This window comes from Cercospora kikuchii, assembly GCF_019650295.1.
Source record: "Cercospora kikuchii DNA, contig_00005, whole genome shotgun sequence".
NCBI lineage: Eukaryota > Fungi > Ascomycota > Dothideomycetes > Mycosphaerellales > Mycosphaerellaceae > Cercospora > Cercospora kikuchii.
In genome coordinates this window covers 709,193-720,521 of record NW_025408586.1, presented here as the reverse complement: position 1 = coordinate 720,521, position 11,329 = coordinate 709,193, and the positions used below count along the sequence as shown (strand labels likewise).

Genomic DNA, 11,329 nt, shown 5'->3' with positions numbered 1-11,329 from the left:
GAATGTCGAGGGAGATCGGAGATTTCAGTTTCACGCCGGAAGCGGCAGGCGGCTGGGGGACATTTTGAAGTCGTTTTGACGGCGATCCATCGAATTCATCGTCGATGTGCAGCAACAAGGCCGCAATCAACCTGCTTTGTTGAGCGAAGGGTGGGCATGAGTCGACAACGACCTGTTCGTGTGTCGCCAAACTAGCGCGACGAGTGTCGCTGCCTGCCGTGTTGTCGCGTGGGTGCTGTGCTGGTGCGCGCCGTCGATGCTGGCCGCCACGCCCGATCGCGACCATCGACAGCAACCGGGCAAGAACGAGCCAAGTTGCGCTCTAATGAAGCGTGCTGGCTGCCAGTATTCCGCCCGCTGACCACGCTGTCTCACCTCTATTCTCCTCTCCCTCCACCGGTGCAGTGATCAGTGACGGCGGCATCATTCAGCACCGCCTCGTGGCAGCTCCCTACGGACCAACCAACACCCATGGCGCCAGCGTGGCTTTGCTACACCCTGACACCTGCTCCCCAATCGTAAGCTCGGCCAGCGCGGGCATTGCAATGTGATGGCTCGCTTTTCCTTCCGCCCTATCCTGCGGAGGCTGTCCAGCAAGCACTCCACCGCCGCCTCCACCAAGAGCGATCCCAGCGACCACAGCACCGCCGCGACCTCCGCATCACCCTCTCCATCCCCAGGCCCGCGGTCCTCCTCCAAACCGCGGCGGGCCCGGAAATCCGCCTCACTTGCAAAGCTCAAGGATAAAGTCCGGCAGCTCGAAGACGGCGACCAACCTGCAGCTGCAGTCGCCGCCCACCAAGACTCGCGTTCGAGCAGCGTGGGCGTGATCGAAGAAGAACTCACTGCACCAGCTGCCAGCAGCGAGAACGGCGGGCAAGCGCCGATCGGAGCGATTCACGCGGCTAGCCGACCCGACCAGCAATCTCACGCCGAGCCTGCCACTCCACCACCTCCGCCGCCTGCGCTCGCCCTGGACGGCGACGCCCTGCCTGAGAACCCCCTCCTGGTCGTCGAAGAGCCTACTCCCGAGGCATTGGGTGCGGGAAGTGCTCGTCAGCGAGACTCGTCCCAGTGAGTTATCCTGCGAGTTGTCATGATCGTGATCTTCGATGTTGTGCATGGAGCTCCTTCGAGCTGTGTGTGCACATCGCGCTAAACCTTATGTTTCTGCAACCCATTCGAGATGCATGTTTTACGGACGCCAAATTTCACTAACACATGCTCTCCTACAGCCCCGGCTCACGACCAACTTCCTCATCCTCGGGCACGCTGCAACGAGATCACGGCCTGAGCCTGCGACTGGCATACCCTCGTCCCTCCACCGCAGAGCCGCAGAGCCCACGCCATCGAGGTCCAGCTCACTCGCGCCCTCGGAGCGTTGTAGGCAGCTCCGATGCCGACATCGTAGACGCACTCACTGACCCTCCGGCCAACCACGAGCGCACCCCTGCGAGCCCTTCAGTGCGTGCTCTGTCCGCTGCACCAAACATGGCTGCTACAATGCATCGCAAGATCTGGGTGAAGCGGCCGAATGCATCAGCGACGCTGGTGCAGATCCGCGATGACGATCTGGTCGACGACGTGCGGGACATGATTCTGCGCAAGTATGCCAATTCATTAGGCAAGACTTTCGACGCTCCAGACCTCACGTTGACCATTGTCACGCGCTCGGAACACGCTGGCCCACGGAGCTCACGCATGTTGGGTCCTGAAGAGGAGATCTGCAGGACAATAGACTCGTACTACCCAGGCGGGCAAACGGTCGATGAGGCACTCATAATAGACCTGCCACAAAAGCGAACTCCGCGTCCCTCGCCTAGAGCAATACACCACAGCTATCATGCCTTGGACGAGTTCAGGCCCCCAGAGACTGGCACCGACTACTTTCCGCCAATGCCCGTCACCGTCCAGCCTGCATTGCCCAGCCACATTGCCCGTGAACATCACGGCTCGCTGTCCAGCGAGCACCCGAGGTCAATGGCAGTGCTGACCACAGGCCAAGTGCCTCCTCTCCCATCGCCTGGCACTGTCGGGCGCCGGCATCGCTCAGAACGCGAACACCGACCTCGAATAGGAAGGCAGCATACCTCCTCGCCTACGATAATCACGCACCCCTCGCACGCCGACCAAACAAACAACCCTGCCTCGGCGGCCGCCTCTGCTCATCTCACCCGCTCGACTAGATCTCGAGTCGATTCCTCGGCATCGGAGGCGACACATCGACCTCACGATCCACCGGCCGCACCTCCACTTCCCACACCCCCGGCGCCTGAAGCTCCGCCAACAGGTAAACCCGGCTCTGGCCCCCCGACTCCAAACACGGGCGCTCTCAATGGTTCGCGCGGCCCTCGACCCCGCAAAGCGCGCAGGTCTACACCCGATAAACTGTCATCCAAAGGACGGACGGGCACTCCTCATTTCGACACGTACAACAGCATAGCTGGCCTGTCGAGCGTGTTAGATGGGTCGGTGCCGCCAATCAACGTGCTCATTGTCGAGGACAACATCATCAATCTTCGTATTCTGGAGGGTTTGATGAAGAGGTTGAAAGTTCGATGGCAGACAGCAATGAACGGACAGATAGCAGTGGACAAGTGGAGGACAGGAGGATATCACTTGGTGTTAATGGACATCCAAATGCCAGTCATGAACGGGCTGCAAGCTACAAAAGAGATCCGGAGACTGGAACGAGTCAACGGGATAGGTGTCTTCAGCTCCACGCCCGGGAGCAACACCGAGAAAGGCCCATTAGACGCCAACGGCAGTGGTCAGGGTCAAGATTCGGGAAAGACCCACAATCCAGACGATGATAAGCTCGACATGTCGAAAGGGTTGTTCAAGTCACCTATAATCATCGTGGCGCTTACCGCGTCCTCGCTGCAGTCCGATCGACACGAGGCATTGGCGGCCGGGTGTAACGACTTTCTGACCAAGCCTGTTAACTTCGTCTGGCTTGAACGGAAAGTCAAGGAGTGGGGCTCCATGATGGCGATCATCGACTATGATGGATGGCGACACTGGAAAGACTTGGCTGAGCAAGAGAACGCCGGCAAGACTGAGGAACAAAAGCAGAAGGAGCGCGAGCAGGAGGAGAAGCAAAAGAAGAAGATGGAAAAGCTCGCCATATTGCAGGAAAAGCAGCGAAAGACTGCTGAGGCGCAAGCCAAGGAGAAGGAGCGAAAGAAGCGTGAGAGCACGGGTGAGCCACTGTCTCCACCTGTTGCTGCTGAGGAGCCTCCGGTTGCCAACGGGATGGCTGAGTGAGCATGCCTCACCTTTATGCCTTTCGATATTTTGTGTGAGGCTGTTAAGCGTGTTGCGAAGTTCTCGCGGGAGTTCACCTTTTGCATAGCGGGCATACGAGCGATGGCGTTGTTGGAACACGTTGGATATTGAGCATTTTTGGGTCTTCCCTATTGAGTGAGATGAGTGTGAACAGCGGATACCCTATTCTTGCACATGCCGAGCTAGATTATTTTACATCAATTGTCTGACTTCGAGTCAGATTGAGCTCGCACCTACATCTTCCCCTTGCGTTATGTGCCAAACGATGTGAAATGTGAGAGAGGGAGAGAGAAAACTCCCCTTTCGCAGGATATGATACCATTTACCGAAAACTAATCGATCGAATGAAGCACGATTCTATCATATGCTCTCTCCACACTATTTCTTTACAAAGACGTCTATGCCATAACTCTACTCCCAATGCACAGTATCCATAAACTCCCGAATCCTCTCTGCCTCGCCCACGACTTCGGAAATCACAAACCAAACACACTCCTGCGTAAAACTCATCTGTTCCGGCAACGTCTCAACCAATTCCCTCTCAGCTGTGACGAAAATTTCAAAAGCTGGTGAACGTTGACTCAGTTCTTTGCAGAGAAGTTCTGCGAAGTGGAAGTACAGTGCGTCTGGAGATTCGAAATTCTGGCCTTCGAGAAGGAGGAGAATGTCGAATGTTGTGGTGATGAGGGTTTGGAAGACGGGGGTTTCGTCGGGGAGGGTTGCGAAGTAGGGGGCTTTGTGGGTTAGGGTTGCGTTGGCGTGGGAGAGGAGGTGGGTTGTGAGGATGTTGGTTTCGATTAGACAGGGGCGGGAGATGTCATCGGTGATGGGGCGGGAGAAGGATGCGTCGGGGAGACTGTTAGGCCAGCGGCTGTATTGCACGAGGAAGCGGTTCATCCAGTCTGGGTTCTCGATTTCGTCGAGGATGTAGTGGTGGTGGTTTGGTTGGAGAGTTACTGGGAGGCCGAGGGTGGTTTCTCTTTGGACAGATTCGTGGCGTTCTGCTGCTTCGTCGACGAAGTTTCCTTCTTCGCCGGTTGGTTCATCACTCATGACCTGGTCTCCATGTGAGAAATCTTCCTTGTCGTCCAGTTGGCTCAAGTACTCGTGGTCCTCTTCATCGGAAACGGTTTCCTGGTCCATGTCGTGGTCGTGTTCGTAAAGGGTCTTTCTGCACGAGCTAGAGGGACAGTCACTGTGGTCTGTAAGCCAGCGAACGATGCAAGTGCGGCAGTAGGCGTGCGTGTGAGAGCATACTGAAATCTTGGTTGGTTCGATGGCCTCGCTGTTCAAGCAGATTAGACAGTCGGTTGATGGGTACGGAACCAGTCCGTTGCCCATGAGGAAATCAATCTTCAGTGGGAGAGTTGTCATATTGTGATCCCGAGCTGTTAGTGTCAAGAGATATCAAGAGGTGTGTTCTTCGCTCGGTGCTCCACCTGGTCCTACGAGATCGACGTGCTTGGGATGGGCAGAATGTACGAAGCGTACATGTTCGTATTTATGTAGATACCATGAAAAGCTCTCGCACTTCAAAATTCTTTTGAAAACCGCTACTCGGTGCATTGTTTGAAGTGTGTTCTTTCTTCTCCTGTGCCATTGTGAGTTCGGCTTGAAAGAAATTCGCAGCTTCCTTTCTTTGGAAAAACCATTGTATTTTCGCCACGGGGACCTAACTCAAGGAGGCCGAAGGAACGTAGGGAATAGACTGAGCTAGTACCGAGGACTCAATGCGGCAAATTATCATCAGTTTGCGGGCCATGGTCGTCGCTGCGGTCGATAGCGGGTGAAAGTTGTCACAGATCACCTAGTTGATGCTGCTGAAGACGACGACATGAAGACTTTTCCACTAAAGCCACTGCTGCGTGCATTTTTGGAACGAGTCTACATGCGTTGGAAAGAAGAACTTCAAAGCTGGAAAGCTCTCCGCAAACAAAATGGCATTTCGGCTCGTTTCCTGAGCTCCGACGAATCGTTCCTGACGGGCTGGACCGAAGCTAGCTCATGTCTGTCTTGGCTGTCGGACAGACATCAGGCACGAACGTTCTTGCATCCCAATCATAATTGGTGGTGGCAGTGAGCGAGCTAGTTCATGTCTCTCTCGGCTCGACAGATTCCCATTCACACTCTTTATGGGCACGTCGTCGTGCCAAATCAAATTATTGATTGACTCCACCCAAAATCAAATCGATTCCACAACTATCAGGATCGACGGACGGGCACTGAGAAGGAGCCCGGTGAGAGCTCTCACGTACGCGAAGACTCCGATACGCCCGGCGTTTTCTACAGCTTCCAGCTTCCGTCTTACAACCATGCCACGACGCCTCCACCTCACATCCGAAGTTTCCGCAGCCATATATTCGCATGCAAGACATTGCCGCCGTTCCCCAGGCTAGGAATGCGATACCAAGATACCCGCTCCCCGCGACCGTTGCGAAGATGATGTGGCCTATGACGCATGGATCCAACACATCCATTCGACTAGGAAAGTGATCAGATTATTTGTAACTCCTTGTCATAGCATACAAATCAATCTCACTCTCGTTCCTGTCCTGCAACCTCTTTTCTATCCATCAACCAAAGCATACACTTTTAGCGAGTCACAGGTCATTGACATTGGAACAACAACCGAGAAGATGGACTTCCTCAAACGCAAACTCTCCGTCCGCAAACGCAGCAACACCGCAAGTTCCACTCAAAGCAGCACCATCACATCAACCGACTACGAAAACCGCAACCTCTCCCCCACCGAACAACGTATAGAACAACTCAACGACGAACGCTACGAAAACGAATTCCGACGCTCCCAAGACGGAACCCACGTACCTTCTCCTACAAGATCCAAATCCTTCCGCAACAGAACACCGCGAAAATCCTCTCTCACGCGTTCACCGGCTTCGTTTGTGAAATATGGTGGACCAGGCTTGAATGCGCCGGGGAATATTAAGAATGATTCGGAGGGGAATGCGTTTGGGATATCCGCGGGGGAAGTGCCGCCTTTGCCGTTGAATGCGCATGTCCATGGTGATGGGCAGATTAGTGATTTTGAGAGGTATAGGTTGCAGACGCTGAGTCGGGATCCGGTGCATGAGGGGACGGGGAGTGAGAGGAGGGGTGCGGGGTTGGAGGGGGTTGTGGAGGTTGAGGGGCGGTAGACGGAGCACTGGGTTATGAGAGATGGCAGATGATCTGAGGGTTGGATGGAAGGGAGCAAGGGAGTTGAGTGGGAATACTGCGTTGCTCTCGATGGTATGGGAACGGAGAATTGGGAAAGTTCAGGGGACTTTCGAAGGGAATGTGAAAAGGATTGCTAAATGCGCAGGACGCAATTGTGGCAAGAGGGCGTATGGTTGCATTCGGCGATATGGCGCGCGGCATCAGAGCGGATTTCATTTACATGCATCAACGCATCGGCATCATCAATCTCATATGTACACAACATTTGGCCGCCACAGATCTGACGCGGTATCAATACGCGTTCATGTTCCTCGGTCCTCACGTATTGGCTATTGCGTCCGGCACACTAGTCGACGTCCTTCTCTCGATGCCCAAGCGAGCCAGGCCCATCAGAGACATAGTTCCCCTCATTGAACTCCAACAGGTTCAAAAGACTGTTACACTAGCTCTTGTACGTGGGTGGATCGGCCAAGACCCAGACGTTTGCATGTCTTATCGGCCTTAAGCTCAAGCAGTACCAGTGGTAGCGATGACCCTAAAACCATCTCGAATGTTTCTTCTCGCCTTTGAGTGGTCTGCAATAGTGGTAGACTAGTCCATGGCCGTGGTTGTACAATTCATTCCAGCACGTGTTATAATAGTGCTGTGCACGAATCATCAAGCTCAACGCTGCCTCCAGCCTGTCTTGAGAGCGCGGATTGGCTGGACAGTCCAATTTCCATACTCATCGCGAAGTCCACAATGCCGTCATGTCTACCACGTCTCTTGCTTGTATCGGCCACTCTTCTCCATCTTCTCGAGGTATGCCTCGGCCTCTTCAGCAGATAATGTGCCGTGTTCCATGAAAGCATCTATCAATGCTTGACGAACACCTTTGGGCATATTTCCAGACGATCCACAAACATAGACTTTGCCGTTCTTCTGTAAGAGAGCTTTGCAGACCTCCTCTCCGTTAGCTCGAATCTGGTCTTGGACGTATTGTCTTGGCTTGTCCTGGTCACGAGAGAATGCGGTGCAAACAGCAAGTCCATCCTTTTCCGCAAACGTCCGCCATTCATCGCGGAAGAAGTAATCGCTGTTCTCATTGCGACAACCGAAGAAAAGCATGTCACCGGTCAGAGCTGTCGGACGCTTTTCACTTTGCGCATCCTCTGCCCATCTCACTCGCTCATGGATCATTGAACGCATTGGCGCCAGCCCAGTACCAGGCCCCACCATCACCACGGGGACCGCAAGCTCGGAGGGCTGGACGTCGAGATATCCTGCCTGGATGCCGATACTGATCTTTTGATTCTCCTTCAGTGTAGCAATGTATCTTGTGCACACGCCATACCGCCTGCGATACTTGATAATTGGACTGGGTGGGTCAACAATCGCAATCAGGAGCTGCACCCGTGTGCGGCCATTGACATCAGCCTTCAATGCGCCACCACTGGCAATACTGAACTGCCGGCCTCGCATGATAGGAAGCGCGGTCAGTGCATATTGCCAAGGGATTTTGATAAGGGTGAAGTCCATCATAGCTTCGACGATCGTTCGTTTCGGTCGTGTGGTGTAGTCCCACAGTTCATCGATCAGCTCTGGATTGGCAAGCTCGAGCAGACGCTCCTTTTGATAAGCCTCATCCTCTGTACTGTCCCCAGCGAAATGCACCAATCCGGCGAAGAATGATCTCCGAGGTATTGACATGATATCGAGTACGTTCTCCAGAAGCCATCGTAAGGTTAAATTCACTTCTGATAAGTTGAAATGTCGCAACGGCGAAGGCGTTGAGAGCTTGTTGTTCGAGAGGTCTTGATTGGTAGTGAGCGATAACGGCAGGTCTGCAACATCTTGCCACTTCATGAGTTCAATGAAAGCTTGCACGTCTTCCGGGAAGTTTTTGGGATATACTACTACGACCGCGCCCGGGCCATAGGCAACTTGCTGTTCAACACGAAGGTCTAGCAGTCTGACATCCTGGAAATGCTTTGTTGGCGTGACGCGATCGTTGTGCTCAATATGGGCGGCATATGAGCCGACTACTGGCAGCAGAGATGAAGATGGTAGGCCCTCATTCGCCGAGCCTGTGCCTTCGATGGCCGTGTTGTGTACGCCATTGGTATTTGAGTTAGCATGTAGCGCATCTCCAGCCGACTGTGCCACGAGCTTCCATTTGGGCTCGACAAAGTCGTCATCCGCTATGGGCTCGATGGCGTCGGCAAGAGGGAAAGCTTCCAATAACTTCTGCTTGAGCTGCACAATCCATTCACGAAAGCCCGCACTGTGGCCCTCCGGATGCTGTTCGTTGCCTTCACCTCGTTCACAAAAGCTCTGTGCTCCAAGCTGAGTGAGACGGCCGCAGACGAGACGATGAGCCACGTTGTACTGTGCATATGAGCTGTCACCAAGACCAAAGGAAGAGAAACGAAGTCTACGGAGAATGCCCGGCTTCAAGGCGCTGCTGAGCAACTTCTTCCAAAAGCCACGGGCATTTTGTGGCATCTCACCTTGTCCGGTGGTCGAGATGGAGAAGATGACTATCGTCGGCCGCAACAGGTCTTTCAACACGACCGAGTCGAGGTCGAGGACGGTCGTGTCGAAGCGCAGGCGTTCAGTCATGCGACCAATTTCCTCTGCCACATCCTGAGCATTGCCTGTCTCCGAGCCGTAGAGAATCAGGGCAGTGCGCGGCGGGCTCCTGCGTCTTGCCGCATCAGCGTCGTGATCCTGGTGGAGGAGGAAGGCATCGGCTGCTGTGTCACCCGCGCCTACTGCTGCAGTGCTGGCACTGGTGGCGAGTGCGAGTGCGAGGAAGGTGGTGATGGTGGTGTTGTGGTGCCGTACCGTTGACCCTGCCTGCCCTCAGCAACGCCCGCTCCTGCTCCTGCATCGTGGCCAGTGCTTTCCGTGAACGGCATCGTGATGGCGGTGTAGCGACAGACTCATTGGCACATGTGCAGGGGCCAAAGAGCAAATGTGCTGCTGAGGCTCGATCATCGTCGCATGATGGGTCGAGCGGTGGCGGCCACGGGCAAAAATTCACCAGCATGCACACGACATGGCCGGGTCGAGTGAGCGTCATTGGCCCCGTTCACTTTAGCTCCCGCCTCCAGTTGCGCCTGCTATGCGGCGAAGGCAGGGGTCCCGCTTGGCATGCGAAATGTTGATGATTCTCGAACTCCTTTCCGACGCTTCTCCTTCTTCCCATCGTCAATCAACAACACCATCACCACAACACCCAAAATCTCACGATCAGGCCACGAAGCTAGCCACGACAACTCTCCGTATGTCGCCCCCGCAGAAACGCCGCGCACGCGACACGCGCATCGTCCTGACTGACACACTTTCCACAGCTTGACAATCTGTTTCCATCAGCGGACCAGGGCACCTAGTTTCCTTAACCACCACACGACCCCAGTCAATACCATACCCACAAAGACCTTTTTCGTGTCATCAACCTGCAAACAAAATGTCTGTTGAAGCTGCCACCGCCCAATTGGCAAACACCACCCTCAACGAGCCTACCGGCACCGCGGAAGGCGCCAGTGTCGGAGCTGGCGGCGACAAGCCCATCAACGCATCACAGAATGAGGCTGTCATCGCAAGCGCCGCCGAGGGTCGGCGACTGTATATCGGAAACCTCGCGTACGCGACCACCGAGGGAGAGTTGAAGGAGTTCTTCAAGGACTACCTTGTGTACGTTTGCACCTACCGCCACGTTGCACAGGAGGTCGCGTGCTGACTGTTTGTTCCAGCGAAACCACTTCGATCCCAACCAACCCACGCACGACTCGCCCAGTCGGATACGCCTTCGTTGACGTGTCCACCCCCACCGAGGCTGAGCGTGCCATCAACGAGCTGAACGGCAAGACCATCCTGGATCGCAAGGTCTCCGTCCAGCTCGCCCGCAAGCCAGAGCCTGCTGCCGAGAAGACTGCCACATCCGAGAACGCAGAGGGCGGTGAAGGCCAACAGCGTCGCCGCTCATCTACCCGTGGCCGTGGTCGCGGCCGTGGACGAGGTGGACGTGCCGGTCGTGGAGGCCGCAAGGGCGCTGAGACCAACGGCGAGGCCACCGAGGGCACCAACGGCCCCACCAACGTTCCTGCTGCTGTCAACCCACTGACACAGACCACAAACGAGGCGCTCACCGGTCAAGAGGGCGAGGAGGGTACCATCACCGTGGACGGCAAGCAGGGCAAGTCCCGTGCCCCACGCGAGCCACGCAAGCAGCGCGGACCTCCAGAGGACGGCGTTCCAAGCAAGACGAAGATCATGGTCGCCAACCTGCCTTACGATCTTCGCGAAGAGAAGGTATGTTTCCATCATGTCCCAGAGTGATCGTTCCTGCCTGATGCTGACCTTTTAGAAGCTGCTTGAGATCTTCGCCGATTACCAGCCAACCTCCGCTAAGATTGCGCTCCGCCCTATCCCCAAATTCATGGTTCGCAAGCTTCAGGCACGCAACGAGCCACGCAAGGGTCGCGGCTTCGGCTTCGTCACGCTCGCTAGCACCGAGCTCCAACAGAAGGCTTGCGAGGACATGAACGGCAAAGAGATCGAGGGACGTGAAATTGCCGTTAAGGTCGCGATTGATAGCCCAGGCAAGGAGGACGAGGACCCAAACGCACCAATTGGCGAGACTGGCGTTGATGCCGAGCCATCGACTGCTGAGGGTTCTGCCAACGTCAACACTGCCACGGCTTGAGCGCGAGATTCTCGCTAGCGCGCCTGGAACACTGTTCCGCCGCACCTCTACTTCTTGTCTGTTCTATGCAGCAACTTGGCTATCTGGTATGGACATACGTTGCAGAGTTCTGGGCGACAATAGGCTGCGGTGGGACAAACGAAAGGAAGAAGAACACCGCTCAATGTTGACATC

The 11,329-nt window shown here is 55.2% G+C and overlaps 5 protein-coding genes across 6 annotated transcripts; 3 read left to right on the top strand and 2 right to left on the bottom strand.

Moving 5' to 3' along the window:
- Positions 1-550: 550 nt before the first annotated feature.
- Positions 551-3,267, top strand: CKM354_000806900 (uncharacterized protein; the record flags this gene model as incomplete). Its single annotated transcript, XM_044803436.1, has 2 exons — positions 551-1,074; positions 1,236-3,267. 2 exons carry the CDS (start codon positions 551-553, stop codon positions 3,265-3,267), a joined length of 2,556 nt encoding a protein of 851 aa, XP_044659371.1.
- Positions 3,268-3,699: 432 nt separating this feature from the next.
- On the bottom strand, positions 3,700-4,854 carry CKM354_000806800 (uncharacterized protein; the record flags this gene model as incomplete). 2 transcript variants are annotated; one of them, XM_044803434.1, is made up of 2 exons in its annotated part: positions 3,700-4,422; positions 4,780-4,854. In XM_044803434.1, the coding sequence occupies 2 exons, from the start codon at positions 4,852-4,854 to the stop codon at positions 3,700-3,702; spliced, it is 798 nt and encodes a 265-aa protein (XP_044659369.1). The 2 variants fall into 2 exon arrangements, with proteins under 2 accessions (XP_044659369.1, XP_044659370.1); XM_044803435.1 differs by lacking the exon at positions 4,780-4,854 and having other exon boundaries at positions 3,700-4,662.
- A 1,070-nt stretch (positions 4,855-5,924) lies between these two features.
- On the top strand, positions 5,925-6,443 carry CKM354_000806700 (uncharacterized protein; the record flags this gene model as incomplete). Its single annotated transcript, XM_044803433.1, has 1 exon — positions 5,925-6,443. One exon carries the CDS (start codon positions 5,925-5,927, stop codon positions 6,441-6,443), a length of 519 nt encoding a protein of 172 aa, XP_044659368.1.
- Positions 6,444-7,218: 775 nt separating this feature from the next.
- Positions 7,219-9,365, bottom strand: CKM354_000806600 (NAPDH-dependent diflavin reductase; the record flags this gene model as incomplete). The annotated part of the gene is made up of 2 exons (XM_044803432.1): positions 7,219-9,145; positions 9,292-9,365. The coding sequence occupies 2 exons, from the start codon at positions 9,363-9,365 to the stop codon at positions 7,219-7,221; spliced, it is 2,001 nt and encodes a 666-aa protein (XP_044659367.1).
- Positions 9,366-9,916: 551 nt separating this feature from the next.
- On the top strand, positions 9,917-11,155 carry CKM354_000806500 (uncharacterized protein; the record flags this gene model as incomplete). Its single annotated transcript, XM_044803431.1, has 3 exons — positions 9,917-10,143; positions 10,203-10,761; positions 10,820-11,155. The coding sequence occupies 3 exons, from the start codon at positions 9,917-9,919 to the stop codon at positions 11,153-11,155; spliced, it is 1,122 nt and encodes a 373-aa protein (XP_044659366.1).
- Between the last annotated feature and the right edge of the window lie 174 nt (positions 11,156-11,329).